The sequence below is a fragment of the Apaloderma vittatum genome, unplaced genomic scaffold (assembly GCF_000703405.1).
Source record: "Apaloderma vittatum isolate BGI_N311 unplaced genomic scaffold, ASM70340v1 scaffold2503, whole genome shotgun sequence".
In the NCBI taxonomy this organism is placed as follows: Eukaryota; Metazoa; Chordata; class Aves; order Trogoniformes; family Trogonidae; genus Apaloderma; species Apaloderma vittatum.
The window spans coordinates 43,397-59,409 of record NW_009707321.1 but is presented as its reverse complement, the minus strand read 5'-3'; the positions used below and the strand labels follow the sequence as shown (position 1 = coordinate 59,409).

The window sequence follows — 16,013 nt, the reverse complement described above, 5'->3', positions numbered from 1 at the left end:
GTCTTCTTAATACAAGAAAAATTAGATCCAAATGCCTTAACTACGATAAAATTTCTTGACAAATGCTACGTGAAACATCAATTCAGGTTACATATATTTTGCTTATAGAGAAAAACCCCACAATTTTAAAATATTTAACATTCGAAAATTAATACATGTCCAAAGAATATCCTGGATTGCTACACGTGTAAAATTGTTGTATATTGAACTAATTTGTAACTTCAAGCTCAGTAGTATAACTGGCATGCTAGAGTAATTGTTGGCGTTTTTTCATAGTAAAACCAGTTATTCGTAAACCAAATTTACATGGTTCTACAGGCCTGAAAAGAGTGTGGAATAAGGAAGGTAAAGGATGAAGACAAAACTCCCATTCAGGAAAATTATTCAGAATAATTTTGTAAGTGGTGACTATCCTGAAACGCTAATGTTGGTTGATTTTTGTTTCCTGATATAAATTCTAGTAAGAAAATACATCTAAAGGAAAGCAAAGACAACCACAACCAAAAAATAATCCAAAAGAACACAAAGCCAAAATAAAATCAAAAGCCTTACAGCCTCAAAACCTAAGGAATTATGTAAAAATTAAAAGATAATATAAACACTACCAGAGACTGGCGAATTCCTTCTTATTATTTCCAGTAGCTTAATAAGCACTGTACACGTTCAATTAAAATACAAGTCTCTCTGAAATAGATCTATTATGAAGGAACTCCATGGGTTTTACACTTCTGATTGTGTGTACAACTCCCTACAATAGTAATGGGTCTTGCTTTGGCATCTTGGGGGAAGAATAAATTCTTATGTTCACTTAGTCAAAACTTTTCCAAGATTTCTCTGAACTTCATTACTTTATCAATTTGCAATGTGTGAGTTTCCTCAGTGGTCAGGACAATAAAAAACTCTTGCAAACCACCCACAGTAAATTGTCCCAGAATTCCCAGTAAGTTTGCTTTAGTGGGATTCATGTATGTGCTTCCTTTTACTAAACCATAATTTCATAAATATCTGGTTCCTGAAATTATAGAATGTTCACTTTGATGCTGCTTCAGCCTACAAACTCACAAAAATAAATGAAAAATGTTAAATATGATAGCCTAATCATTTTCTAAACATTTTCCAGTCTTAATTAGCTCTATGTTGTATCCAAAAATTCTCAGTAAAGGTGGGAGGTTGTGTTTTTTTTTTCCATAACACTAGAGAAACTTCCTTCATATGAAATGAAATTACCTTTACATGCTGACAAAATTTCTGCCACAGTAGGTCAAATACTCACTTATTTACTATGAAGAATGGATCCACTCTGAGATCCAAACTATCTATCCCAGTAGCCAAATTTCTCCTCTTTTTTCTGCAATCATTGTCAGAGAAGGATACACAACTTTTTGTCTTCCAAATAAAAAGACAATCATGATAGAAGTCCAAAATGCTTCAAGAAGCAAACATAGCGTGGTACCGTATTCTAAAGATAACTCTGAAACAGTATTGTTGGACTCAGTGATATTTCGTAATGTTCATATATTTTGTTATTGAATAAAGCAGCTTTGAAGCTTATCAGGCACTGCCCAACAAAATATTTAGTCAAAAAAAATTATGAACTTCTAAACTTGGAGCTAGTAGCTCAATCTTCTATACAAAGAAAACTGTAAAATATTTCATAGTTTTAATTCTGAAGCCAACTCTTACTGGCTTCCTGTACAACTTTTGAAAAAGAAAACAAACAAACAACAAAATGAGTAACAAAAAATCATCATTAGGAAAAATATTCTCAGGCAAAAGAAACAGAGAAAGAAATAAGAAAGAAAAACAAGCTTAACCTGTAGATATGCTTGAGAGAAGACTACAGCCTAAAGAAAACTCACTATTGCATAGCACAGTCTAAGAATTTAGCTTTCTGCAAACAGAAAAGGGAAAAAAGAAGCAGTTTGGTATTGATAGTTTCCATCAATGATAGTTAGTCATCCAATACTATGTACATTATTTTATACTGTATGCCATTGAAAGTCCTGTTTTCTTCAGCCTTAAATATATTCTTAAAACAGGATTTTTAAAAGTCTAAACAAAACACTTCCGGGCACTTTACTATGACAATTACCCTAACCAACATACTGTAACTGAAGTCCTCTTAAGGTGTCCCTTAGAAATCAAAGTGCCATTCTGCTACATATCATTCACCAGAAACCAAAATATATCCACAATGCTGTGTGTCTGGATCCACTGAGCGCAGCAATGCCAAATCCAAGCCAGTTCGTGACCATGAAATTCCAATAACCGAATGACAAAGACCTTTTATACCTTGTGTCTGGGGAATCCAATGGTCTAGCTGGTAAAGCTTCAAAAGTGGTCGTAAACAAGCACCATGGTTAAAGGCCTCTATGTCCCTGCAGGGAGATCAGGTCTGGATTTCTCTCTTGTGTTTTTCTTCTCTTAATTAAAAAAAAAAAGCACTTCAGATTAGAAACATACATTCACAGCTCAACACTGTGATCTCTTCCACTGCAGTTGTGAAGAAAAGCTCTAGTTCCATCTGAAGACAGACAGCTTTGATACTGCAGCTCAAATTCTTGACTAAGGCTGAAAGGAGCCTTTTCTCTCCAGAGGCCTCAATGTTGTCAAATCTTTTCTTTAGAAAAACACCAAACAACCCAGAGTATTAAGATCTTCATCGCCTCTGCTGTGCATATACTGGGTAGGCTAGTGTGACATTGAGAGAGTCATTGTGCTGCACGAGCGATGTGTGTTGATAATGTAGCACCAGTTCTTTCAGCGAGTTGTACAAGTTATATGGCTCTGCAAATCCATACCCAGTAGGTGTTTTGTTTATCACACAGTGCTTTACTTCTCCATCCACCCTAAAGAGGAAGATAAACATCAGTTTTTAGTTTGTCAGTACAGTAAAGTTAAGTTAGAAAAAAAGGTATTTACAATAAACCTTAAGATCCTAGCTACTACCTAGAGTTCCTGCCTTCTGTGGTGGGATAATAGTAGAAGCCTAGGTGTAACACTAATTCCAAGATGCTGGGAGGCAGGGGATAGGTGGGACTTAGTAGCTGCACAGAAAGGAATGCATCTAGGCTTTGGTTTCCCTTCCACGAGAAGCTCATCTGTGGCAACGGCACAGATGTGATCTGTGTAGGAAACAGAGCAGCAGTAAGGATGGCCTCAAGACTTGTTGATCTGCATCTAAGCTCAAAGGTGCAGTGGGATCCATGCCCCTGCCTTAAGGTAGGTGCCTCAGATGTTGGTCACATCATTCACAAATTAGGGTACATACACAACAGAGCAGGCATAGCAGCCTTGTTTGCTGCTCTCTCGAACAAGGAATGTTCCATCTCGCTTTCCCCGCAGCAGATTTTCAGCTTGGCTTCTATTGATATTTCCCACGTTCCATGTTCTCTCATCATGATGGGGCAAATCCTCATCATCTTCTACCATAGAGTATTGGCTGTTGAAACAAGACAAAATATGTTTGTGAAACACACAGCAGAGTGAAAGCCATGAATTAAGCAGTTCCCACTTCATATTACCTATAAAAAAAAAAAAGTAATTGGTTAGAGTAGGCTGCATCCCCAGTGAAACCGAGGATGAAAAACATGTAATAATGTACTGTTCAAACCACTGGATAAAAATATAATTTCTGGTTCTTGTTTCTTTTAAAATCACTCATGTAAGTCTGAAGAAGGATTTAAAAGGATGCTGTATTATCTTTCACAATCTGCAGTGAGCACTTCTGTACTTCTACTGTTGCTAACTGTTTTGCCAAACAGCAGTTCCAATGAAATCAATACCCTCTGAGTCAGTGTCATTTCCAAAGATCAGAATACTTGGTCAGCAGTGAAAAATCATATAATGTATCAACTACAGTTGCTGTTTGGGAAAGCCATGAGAAGCTGTACAGGTAGACAAATTAATTACTTATAAGAGAGATGGCTTATGTGGAAAGGGTGGAATAGTAGAGTATTCTTTCCCTCTCCCCTTACAACCAGATTACAAGGGCATATATTACAGGGTCTTCTCTACCAAAACAATCACCAACTCTAAAGCTTATTCAGAGTTACAGAGACCTCCTGAGCTAAAGCTTGCCATGAAAGAAGATGTCTCCAGCTCAGCTGTGTGGACACCACTTTGATATTTTGAAGTTCCAGAGCGCGCCACTCCCCCATCAGCCTGTGCTAGTGGGCCTTGCCTCTGCTGCTCAATTTGCAATCAGTGTGTTTGGCTAATGTACTTATTCCCTTTGAAATATATTTTTAATCAGTTTTCCTTGGTCTAAGAAAACACAAAATTTCACTCATCCGCAGCTCTGACTTTACAAAGATTCTCAAAGTAGTCTACAGAAATCAGCAATCTTACACAAAATTCCATATTTCAAAAGAAGTGTTGTTTTGGTTTTTTTTTTCTCCCTGATGACAATTTTTCTAGGTCCCTTAAACCATTGCACTCCTTTGTCCTGAATGATACTCAAATTCATTCAGCAGTAGCTCTATTTTCAACCAGCACTGAGAGAAGGCAATTCCTCCCCTTCCTGGTACTCATTATATGGATTTTTTTTCCAAATTATAACTTTAGAAAAGAAGTAATATTCTGAAATTTTAATTTTTCAGCAGAAACCTGAGCACTTATCAGACTCACTGGCAAGGAGAGTCATCAAGTGAGAGAAAAGGAAGACCTTCTTTAAACAGTTACAATTTTGATGCTACACTAAAACCATGGTCTGCCATTGTTCTTTGTCTACTTTGTCTACTGTATAAGTGATGGGAGCCTGAATGGCAACAGAAACCTACACATACTTCATTGTATCATCTTCAAGCTGTGCTAAGACTGAGTTAACAACAGTGTTTTAAAACATCTGTAGCATTTTTATTCCCTGCTTCTACCTGTGCAGCAACAGCAGAGTTCTATAATTTCCAGGACAACAGAAGGAGGAGACTCAATAAACCAAGCCATATTAAAATAGATGTGGACAAGGCTGGAGTGTAAATCCACTAATCAGCTACTGTCAGCCTGTTGCTTTCGCTGTATGTTCAGCCAGCCCATGCAAAAGGCACGTGCAAGAAACTATGTAGGCAGAAAATGCTGACATGAACATTACACAGACTTTTTTTTTCTCTTTTTTCCATCTTCACTGTTACTACACTTTTGATTTGTGGCTTGCTTTTGTTTAAGTTTGGTCTACATTCACACCACCCAGGTACTTTTTGCTTTTTTTCCCAGTTATGAAGTGAAACATATTCATTAGCCAAGTCCCTGTCAGAACCTACAGTAAACCAAATTGTTTGAAATGACAGAATACTCTCTTGCCACTTCCCAGAGAAGGAACACTCTTAGCACATACAATCTTATATTCAATAGCGATGTGATACACTGATGTATCTACACGAGACCATGCACACTATAGTGGATAGCAGCAATGCTTGAAATTTAGAAAAATCTAACCTTGCCCATGCCTAAGAGTCCTTCTGAATAATTATCCATACATATGGTATCTCTATAATATACTAACATCATCTCTATATTATATAGTAACACCGTATGATCTCCATTTTGCTGGTAAGAATAAAGACACAGGTTGCAATCCAGTGCTTTGCCATGGTAGCTTGATCATGCACTTCCCTTAATAATGGAGAAGAGGGGCTCAGAGTCCTTTCTAATACTTGCAATATATAGGCTGGCATGTGTTAACAGCGTGCATTGTTCCTGAAGACCTAGGCTTGAGATTTCCTGTGTGGTCCAGGAATTAAATATCTTTTATCCTACTTTTGTGTAAGATTATTTGAAATACCAGAAGTATTTAAACCATGCAATACTCACTCTTCAGTATTTTCATTTCCAAGCCATTCATTTAGCTTCTTTTGCCGAACACCCTTCTGAGTCAGCCACCTGAAAAATAATTGAAAATAAATTTTATTTTTTGTTATAAAAGATGGGTACCAATTAAAAAAAAAGTTTTTAAAAATAATGTTGTTAATTCATAATGATACTTACATCAAGTACTGATCTCTTGTCTTTCTCAGCTGTATGAGGTCTGGCTTAATGCTGTTCATACGCTTGTCTATTTCTCTATACTCGGCTGCTTGCTTCTTTAAATCCTCTTCTAATCTGCGCCGGCTGTCCACAATTTCACTTATTCGAGACTTCAGTTTTTCATAGTTGTGCATAATTCTGAATGGAATAATGTAGTAGGTTACACTCTGATGATGTCTTATTCATAACTCTATAATCTGCTATTTGGCAGCACAGACACTTAAGAGAAGAGATTATTTCTCTAGATGTAGCTACACGTTTTGCAAGTTCACATGTCCCCCATTTGAGGCTTCTTTGCTTACAACTGAACAACTTTAAACTTGCCATCTTGTTTTAGTTTTAGGTAGTTCTATGCGTGGAATTGTTTCTTTCTTCAAAATCATACAATTTGAAAAACAAATACACATACTGACCTTTGGATTTCTTTCTCATTTCCTTCCCGTTTAAATTTTTCAATGTATTCCTTACTGTATCTTTCTTGTGTCTGGCACTGCTCTTCAAATATTTTTATTGTTTCATTAAATGCTTCAATAGCTGTTCTTTTCATTTGAATTTCCTGAAAATAAAAAAATTGTTAAGACAGTTGTTATCAGACAGAGAGGGGGATTTATTGGCTTGTATCACTGAAACACTTCAGGGTATTGTAAAAGAAGACTTCAATATCCCTTTATCAGAATGCATTGTGTCTGCAGAGCGTTATAACACAGAGAACAGGACTGTGCAAAAGGCTACCATGATGAGGCTTTACATGCTGAGGCTTTCCAAGAGGGAAAAAATGCTAGATGAAGAGCTAGCTATAATCTTTGCTTTGTATAAATAAGTTTTATTCATCCTGATTAGAGCCTCATGGCAATGTATTTTGCCTTTTGTGCCAGCTAATGGCCTTAGAGGCATAACTGGCTTACTGAAATAAAAGTGTAGGAGATTGGCCTGGACAGGTCTCAAGAAGTCATCTAGTCCACCCTCCTGCCCCTGCATAGCTGGTCAATAGCCAAGTCTTTTAAGTCACTAGTTCAAGCTGCCTGCACTTCATTCACCACCTTTCTTTAATTATTTTTAGGTGCATTTCCTGCACATTTGAAGAAGCAGTCTTGATTCTGGTTCTGTAAAACCGCACTAACTCACTGGCATTTCAAGACTTGCCAAATAATTAATCTGAAATGAGAGAGGCAGGTTTTCATTCCTACACACGTCATCTCTCTACCCTGAACAGATGAAATCAGACCCTCCAAAAATTAGTAAGAAAATACAATGCTTCCCTGAAATATACCTTGAAAACCTTAACATGGCTTGATGAGGTCAGCATGCAGAAGTGTCAGTAAATCAAGATAGTTCTGTGCTTGCTTTGAATGCAGGTGTCAGACCTCGGCACTGGGTGTGTTACGCTACATGTGGTGACTGCTCAAACATGAGTAAGCACATCTACTACACTGAGCAAGCACATCAGATGTGTTTCCTCTTTTGGGCAATGGTAGTGGTGGTGGAAGGGAGGAGGAGAAAGGTGGAGGAAGACGGCAGTATGAATTTACAATAATATATTTCTAATCTATGGAAGTCTTCTACTCTCTCTTCAGTTTCAAGTCTAGCTCACCTGAGATGTTCTTGTGTAGTCTTCATAGAGTCTGTCATATTCTCGGCTTTTTTCTTGGAATTGGGCATTATACTCATGTAATTTCTTCCCCACAGCTTCAATGCTATCCTCTTTTACAACTTGATCCTGGAATGACATGCGGAAGGCAAGATATTCCATAAAGAAACAATTATATTGCACAAATTTTCAGGATGAACTGCTTAAAAATGCCTACATAGCTATGTGGTAAATGTGACTAATCTTTCATCAATATGGAGATCTAATATACTATATGCCTAATACGCAAATAAGAAACTGAAGACAAAAAGTAATTTTCCATTGCGAGTGCTCAGCTTCATAATGAAAATGCTATATTTAATCACTAATGAGTAGGATATTTATTAACGTAAGTTTATTTCTTAATAATGTATCTGTAGTACTCAAAGTTTTAATTATTTATACACAAATTGTGATGTTGCTTTTAAACAAAACTACCCATTTTCATATCCGCTTTGGTTTTTTAAATATTAACAGATCTGAAGTTATTAACGATAAGTGACTCCCCACACTACAGTAATGTCTCTGTACTTAAGTGAAACACAAAGAAAATAGGCCAAATTACCTGCTGGTACTTAGATACTGGATACAGTAATTTTACATCCAGTTTAGGATTGTACTGGGCTAGAGATTCATTCCGGTAGTGGTTTATTAGTTCAACCACAGAGTTGAAAGTTAATGGGTCAGAAAAGCCGTATTTTCCATCTCGATGAAATATTTTGATTAATTTGTTATTTCCTCCTTTCCTGTAAGTAAAGTTTGTTGACAAGTTAGGCATAGTTCAAGTACTATTTCCTAAAGAACACTGTATTTATATGCATTATTGCCTTGTCCTGTAATGTTTTACAGACCGAGCATAACTAATCTTACCTTAGCGTAAGTGTGTAGTCCCCATGCATTTTGGTTGAAGCATCTCGTACCAAAAAGGTACCATCAGCAGTGTCTCGAAGCTTCTCATTTACTTCTTCTCTAAAATGAAAGCAAAAGTAACCAATCATTTCAGCTACTAAATTATTTTGTTTTAAAATGAGCGGTTTTTAGAAGTCTTCTTGATCTGCATATTCATAAATACAGTTACTTAATCGCTTATTTAATATTGCTGGAGAACAACTGGGATATAAAAATGGTGTATTCTGTCCTCTCACTGCTGGACAAAATTATATTCACGCAGAGGTCTTTCTACTTGTTCATACAAGCCTGCACAATTGGAGCAGCCAGTGCTGGTCTAATGTACCTATATATAGTACAGTTAAAAATATTGCTAATATATGGCACTTGTTAGCCTGGCTTGTTAACTACTGTGTCTACACTTGAGATTCTGTGTGAAACATAGGAAGCCAATACTTATTGCTTGTCGTTGTTCTTTCATGCCAGCATTTCATATAGCTGTCTTAAAGTAACAGAACAGTCACTTCACATAGTACATTCTAACTGACTGCCAGTAACTTTTTAGTCATGTTTGGAATAAAACCAACCAAATACATTTGTGTTGGAAAATACCCTAAAAATGGCTCTTAAAACTGTAATTCTTCTATACTTAATACATATACACAATATAACTTAAGCATAATACATATACACAATACAGCACAGCAAGAACAATAAGCCAAACATAAGAAATACACGTTTTGATTTGATTTACCTTGAGATATCTCCCCAGTACCATTCAGCATCTTGTAATGACATGTTGTTATTCATGCCGTTGTTAGCTACAGTATTAGGTTTCGGTGGCTTAGGAGGCAGTGCTGCAGATGAAAGGAGGAAAAAAAAAAAGTTTATTATAACTAATTGAAAACCTGTCCATATATTCCTTAAAACTGTACATTAATACACGAAGGAGGAGAAAAACCACCAATAGAATAGTTACAGAATAGAGTTTTCTATCACTCAGTCTAGAAAAGACACTAAAGGAATCATGATATTTTATTGAAAACAGTATACATAAACAAGAAAGATGTGCACTTTCTGAAAAGTATGCTATTCCTGCAATAATGTATTTTAAGCAAAATGTAATACCTCCTCCCCATGTGAAAAAAAGCATTTGAGGAAAAAAAAATTGAAGTTTGCTTTTACCTTTTTCTACTATCTTCAGGTGAATACAAACAATAAAATGTCTAAAATTTCTCTTTGTTTTGCTTCCTATGTAATGATCTTAGAGGAGTGTTAATGTCTCTTCACTGAGAGGCTGAGTAATAAAAGATGCAAACCCACAGAAATACTGTGTATTTTAAGAAGAACTGGGTTTTTGTGGTCCTCAGCATTCTGTGCGATGATTTACCAAAAAAACCCACCCATTTTGAGAAACCCATCTGTGACTCAAATACCCCTTGCGTTAATGTTGGTGTTCTACAGAATAAATTGTGTTCCAAATGCCAGGACTGATTAAAAACCACATCCCCCTTTTCCCAATGTCAAAGCTGCATACATATACCAGTGGGTGCCAGAGAAGATACTGCAGCACTCCTGACTAGTAGCAAGGGGGACTACACTGGAATCAGGATTAAAAATCAGTCCAGCTCTTTTAGCTCTCCAGTAAATACATCATTCCTTATGGACATCCGTGCTCTGTACATTATGACTGGCTACAAAGATTTTTTTTAAAGTTGCAATGAATATCAAGATATCATAATACATTGATATAATATTAAAAAATGAGGTGATATCAGGTGTTCAAATAATACTCTTACATTTTGAAATCTGTTCATCCCCAAACAACCCAAAATAATGATTTGCAATTACTGTTTCAGGAAATAAAAGTGTTACTAGAGCAGGTCTTTTCAGTCACAGTGTGGAACAAGATAGCAAAAATAAAAGAATCACAGCATTTTTATGATATAGTAGCAGAACTAGAACCACATCTGACAGAATAAAACCAAAACAGAAACACGTCACTCGAGTAAAAATTCAATTAAGCAAGCAGACAGGTATTTCCACAGGTTAAGATTGTAGCTACTATAACCATGCACTAACCCACAATTTAATTCTAATTTATGAAACAAAAAGAAAAAGAGAAACTATTTGTATCAACAACAAAGTAAAGAAATCCTACATATGCACTAAGAATTTTTCAGCAGCTATTGTAAAGACCAAAAAGAATTAAGCCTTCCGTAATAAGACTGCAGTTTTACCTGGTGGATCCATTTCTATGTAAAACATCAAGTCTGTGCCACAATTTATATCTGTCTTAGGATATTCTATATCCAATTCTTCCATATTCCAAACAGTATTGTACATTTGTATGAGTTTCACTGAGTAAGCTCAGATACAAGAAAAGAGTCAGGCTCTCTTTGTAATGGTGTCTTGGAATTCATTTTAAAACCTATAAGGGGCTGCACTGTAACCTATTACATCATAATCCTCAGCCAATCATGTCAAAATAATGTCACCAGACCACTCCTGTTTCATCATTTTGTTCTACATTAATCTTAAAACAATTTCAGTTTCGGAAAGAACCTACATTTAGCAGAACTGCAATATAAACCCGGTATTACAAACAAAAGGAGCCAGCGGGCTCTCCTCGCCCGTGTGCCTGGCTCCTTTTACCGACTGTGCAGCATGGTACAGTCCAGTGCTGGCAGGATGACAAAAGGCTGATATGCTGCAGCACGTAGCTCTTACACACGCGCGCACCCAACACACGCACGCTCACACACAGGGCAGCTCCCTGCAGAAGTAGGTCGGTCACATCTCGGTGGCATTCTCGCGCTCGGATGCCTGAAGTTTACCATTCAAAAAGCTGTTAAAAAGGCTTCCAGACCTACTGTACATACTCAGGATGCAGAAGGGAAAAGAGCATGACTCTGTGTGTCTGTATCCATTACGCACTGTTTTTACACATATATATACACAGAGACACATATATCTCCACATAATGAACTGTGGACTGTTTTTAAACTGTGCAGATTTTTATTATCTTAATGGACACAGAGGTCTGATATACTTGATCTTATTATACAAAATGTATTCACTGCAGAGGTGTCTTCCCCCCCTTATTATCTGGTAATAAAATGCAATTCCAGTTGATCCAGATTAACTTATTTAAACCCCAAATATTGCAATCTTACATTCAGCAGACTTTCCTAAACCATGTAAGAAAGTAAAAACTGAGAAAGATCTTGAAAAGGGATTTTGTTGAATATAAAAGCCAATCTGTCAGGATGCAACAAGAGTTAGTCTGCCTTTTCACACTGTTTTTCTACTCTGTTCTCATCGAGATATTTATTGAATTAGTTGTTTTTAAAAGCAAGAGTCCCTTGTCAGTGCCTCCTTCCTCACTTGACTTTACGCCATCAGTATCCTCCTACCATTTAGAAATACTGCTTCTTAATCTCTCCCCCCTCCCCCCCACTGACCGTAACTCTCAGACCTCTTGGAAGAAACATGCCCAGAACAAACTATTAATTCTAGAGCAAAACGCTATGTAAAGCAATGTGAATGCTTCATACTCGCTATAATCTATGGGGGCAGAAAACCAGATACCAAAAATAACCACAACAAAGGGTAGCTGTAGCAACTATCTGTGCCTACATCGGAATAAATTCTGGTGCGGCTGAAATGTGCTCTATCTCACAAATACTCGTTTACAAAAATCAACACAATTTGCATTCTTCGCAAGTATTTCACACATATCTACCCTCCTCCGTGCCCCTCAACAGCTTAGTCCTTTTAGACAAGCATTAACACACAAGAACATGTCTGGAGTACCAACAGCTACAGAAAATGCATGCTAGCTTGCTTTAAATTTTAACAAGCTTAAATTCGTTCTGAAGTAGACGCTCCCCTGCCTGTTTAGGTAGACATGCTCCAAAGATTCCTTCCATTTCCAAAATGAAACAGGATACTTCAAATCATCCCAGACACAAGTCCAAACACTGAACTTGGAGGTTTAGTCCACCTGCCACCCAAACAGTTGAGTTGCCAAGGTAAATTATTTAAATTAAGTTATAAAAATTTCCTATAAAGACTACATTGCTGCATTTAGGTCTCACATGGGATCAGCAACATTTTTTATTCAATCGAGTAAAGGCTTTCAGGAAAAATTACTTCTCCAGGGCTTCACTGGTGGCCAAATTCTGGACTGCCCACACCTGTATAATCAGGTTAATGCTCAGCTCAGACTAGCCTAGCTTGCAGGTAAGAAAAGACAGGAAGCAGACAGGCAATTCCCCATTCCCTACAACACCTGGAGAGGTACTGAGGTACTTAACTGTCACCCATTTAAAATTTAAGACCATGAAAGCTCTACCTGGTAATCAGTTACACTACAATACTTCCATGAAGTGATGAAGAAAACACACACAGAAATCCAAAATCACTTACTTTGTAAATTATGCATCACAAATCCTCACCCTTGTAATACAGCCTGAAAATACAATCCAACAACCTGAAAAATTAATTTGGTTTCCTCTTAAAAGAATCTTGCTTAAAAAAAGAAATGAAAAACTCCTTTTACTAGGAAGCTTCTCTGAAGCAATGAAGAAAAAACAAATTCTGAAAAAGACATTGCTCTGCTTTCCAAACAATGTTCCACAAAAAGCCCTAAAAGAGCTATAACACGCAGTGAGAAAATCCAAGTCTTCTTTCTCTTCTTAACTGCTTAAAGCTCTATGCTGTGCAGAAGGTATCCACTTACACTGGTTCATCATTAAAAAGTGAACCTGACTTTAGCACTGTGAAAAAAAATAAAAAAAAGAAGCCACCACCCTCAGTAGCTCGCACGTCTCTCTCAGATAAAGATCTCAGTTTCATGATTAACTTGGGCAGGTTCAAATATTTGCTGAGCCAGGGATTTCAGGTGGGGGAGGGGGAGTCAGATTCAAAGTAAAAGTTTTCATCAGCTAACAAGTGGCCAATGCAGGGGTAACTTTCTCATTTTAGCTAAGTAAATGAGAAGACCATTTTAAGTGGCCTTAAAATAGTCTCTGCCACTGGCTGCTGGGTGCAGTATTAAAGTACAGAAATGTACCACGAACAGCCAAATACAGGAAGTGGCTAACTTACTGTAGAAAAAACACAGAATCAAAATCTTCCTTGAAAAGAGCTGCACCTCCCAGAGCAGCCCTGTGCAAGCAAAATAGCCTGCTTGCAAGCACAGCATCAGCTCCTACGCGCTCAGGCTGGATCACGAAAATAGGTAGATGCTGCCTGGAGAGAGACCCTTAGGTGTGATGCTGTGAGGCATCTTATCCATTTCCTATAAACTGAAAACAGTAGAAAAAACACTTGTCTGTATCCATGGTGCTCTGCAGTACATCCAGATTGTTCATATCTTGGACAGGCAGGTGAGAAAGAGGACTATACAGAGAGGGAGTAGTTTAGGTCAAATACTATTTTCTTCACTTTAGTGTTTCCTTGCTAAAGTAAGCAAGTAACAACTGAAGAGCCTGATCCTTCTTGCCTACAGAGGTTAACTTCTTTGCCAGCTATACTTTTACAAGGAAATAAATTCAAAGTGAAAGGAGAACCAGGCCACAAGATTTAATTCAGAGAAAGGAGAGAAGGGGATTAGTATCTTCCTCCTACTTGTTGTAAACAGTGAGAACTTAAAATAGTGGTGTTCCTTGAGATCTGCTTGTGCTCCGCATGGGAGTGAAATGGCATTGAAAGGTTTTCACCTCCTGAACACTCCATCCACCAAAATCCTCTTACGCTACAAAATACTGCTTCTACCTAATAATTAAATCCCAGGCATCTGCAGTGCATTTCTGAAGTTTTACAGCTGATGGATTAGCTTCACTTATAACAATACCTTGCTTTTCTAGTTTTAGCCTTTGCCTGCTTGAGTAGTTGTCAGTTCTATACATAATTTAAAGCAGCACAGTCATAAATGTACAGCCCACTTCAAATGGAGACAGTAACCTGTGTTTCTGAACTAATCCAACTTCTGACAATAACTGATATGCCTCCTATTGTTAAAATTACAGGAGGAGTTGATAACACTTCTTAGTTTATAGGGCCACAGTACAGAACCATATTCTTAAAGGAGAAAAGACAACTCAAAGCTGGTTCACTGATCTGCTTATCATCTGAGAAATCACAGGTATCCACAAAGAGGCAAAGGATAAGACTGTGTTCCTAAGTCATTTTTTTCCTTTTTTATTCCAGTCCCTTGCACAAAAATTAGTTCCTAATCATCACAGAATCACAGAACATTAGGGGTTTAAGGACACCTCGAAAGATCATCTAGTCCAACCCCCTTGCCAGATTGCTGAAGGGAATCAAGTGTCTTGTCAAAAAAATGATACTGACATGCGCATTTCTGCATTTTCACACAATTTAAATTTAAGTTTGAAAACCATGAGTGTTGCCTACTGAATTTATATGTTTGTACCTGCAGAAAATCAGCAGCCTACTATTTTTTGCAGCTGTACCCACAGTGCTTCTCTGTCTATAAACCTTTTTTTTTTTTCCTAAAAGAGGGCTGATCAGGGTGACAGTATTGTGTGTTACACACACTTGCACAGAAATACACACGCATATGCCAACTCGCAAAAAAAAATAATCTAATAATGTCGTAGGTGTTGTCTCAGTTTTACCAAATACTTTCAACCAGGTATCGAGAAACGGAAGCACAGACTACTGCCAAAATCCAAACCGAGGACACGGGATTCCCGAGCACAGTGATGAACAAAGCATCCGTCTCGCTGTCCGTCACGCCGGGAGGCAGAGCCCGGTTTCCATTAGCTTAGACGGGGGGCCCTCTGCCGGGAGACGCGGGGATGCGCAGGGTCGCTGCCGCTCGCCAGCAGCTCCCCAGGCTCGGGACAGGCTGTCGCCAGGGTCGGGGGAGCCTGACCTTCCGCAGCCTCCAGAAAACACGCTCGGCTCTGCCGACAGCCCAGCCATGGTCTGTGACACGACGCGGAAAAAGTCCGGACGAGGGACACCGCTCCTGCGAACTTGTTAGTGTCCCCAAGGCGCTTTTTTTGGGGGCGGCGCCCCCCCGCCGCAGCAGCCCGGGGGAGCTCTCTATCCCGACCGCAAGAGGAACAGGGTCAGCCTTTACAGTTCCCTGCTGTTAGGCTACCACGCTTGCTAATACTTTGCGCAGCTAAAAGGAAAGCGCCTGCACCCGGGTAGTACTGCCGGGACTCACCCCGTCCCCAGCAAGTGAGCAGCTACGTGTACGGCAGTCTCATTACTTCACTCATTCTTACCTATGACCCTATGCGTGGTAAAACCTACCTTTTCCCGCTTAAAACTGCAACATTTCACACCTGGAGCCGTTATTTACAATGTTATTTACAAGCGTGGGAAACAAAACTGCGACAGACAGCCTAGACGAAGCAGCTTGGCTTGCGCCAGTGCAGAGGCCATCAGGGGCTGAGTCAATTAATCAGTACAGGACGGCAGCTCCTTCCCCCGG

General features: G+C 38.3%; 1 protein-coding gene across 3 annotated transcripts in view; it reads right to left on the bottom strand.

The window, feature by feature from the left end:
• Positions 1-2,212: 2,212 nt before the first annotated feature.
• The window catches only part of PIK3R1 (phosphoinositide-3-kinase, regulatory subunit 1 (alpha)), a 52,820-nt gene continuing 39,019 nt past the window's right edge, over positions 2,213-16,013 (bottom strand). The window contains exons 1-10 of one of the 3 annotated variants that reach the window (XM_009866128.1): positions 12,968-12,983; positions 9,291-9,393; positions 8,519-8,617; positions 8,214-8,394; positions 7,613-7,738; positions 6,435-6,577; positions 5,983-6,159; positions 5,809-5,877; positions 3,272-3,442; positions 2,213-2,849 (exon numbers count right to left, since the gene is read on the bottom strand). In XM_009866128.1, the coding sequence (XP_009864430.1) occupies positions 2,660-2,849; positions 3,272-3,442; positions 5,809-5,877; positions 5,983-6,159; positions 6,435-6,577; positions 7,613-7,738; positions 8,214-8,394; positions 8,519-8,617; positions 9,291-9,393; positions 12,968-12,983 (1,275 nt within the window). In that variant the 3' untranslated portion in view covers positions 2,213-2,659. Of the gene's footprint in view, positions 2,850-3,271; positions 3,443-5,808; positions 5,878-5,982; positions 6,160-6,434; positions 6,578-7,612; positions 7,739-8,213; positions 8,395-8,518; positions 8,618-9,290; positions 9,394-10,776; positions 10,883-12,967; positions 12,984-16,013 lie in introns of those variants that run through there. The other 2 variants (XM_009866127.1, XM_009866126.1) reach the window with 2 other exon arrangements.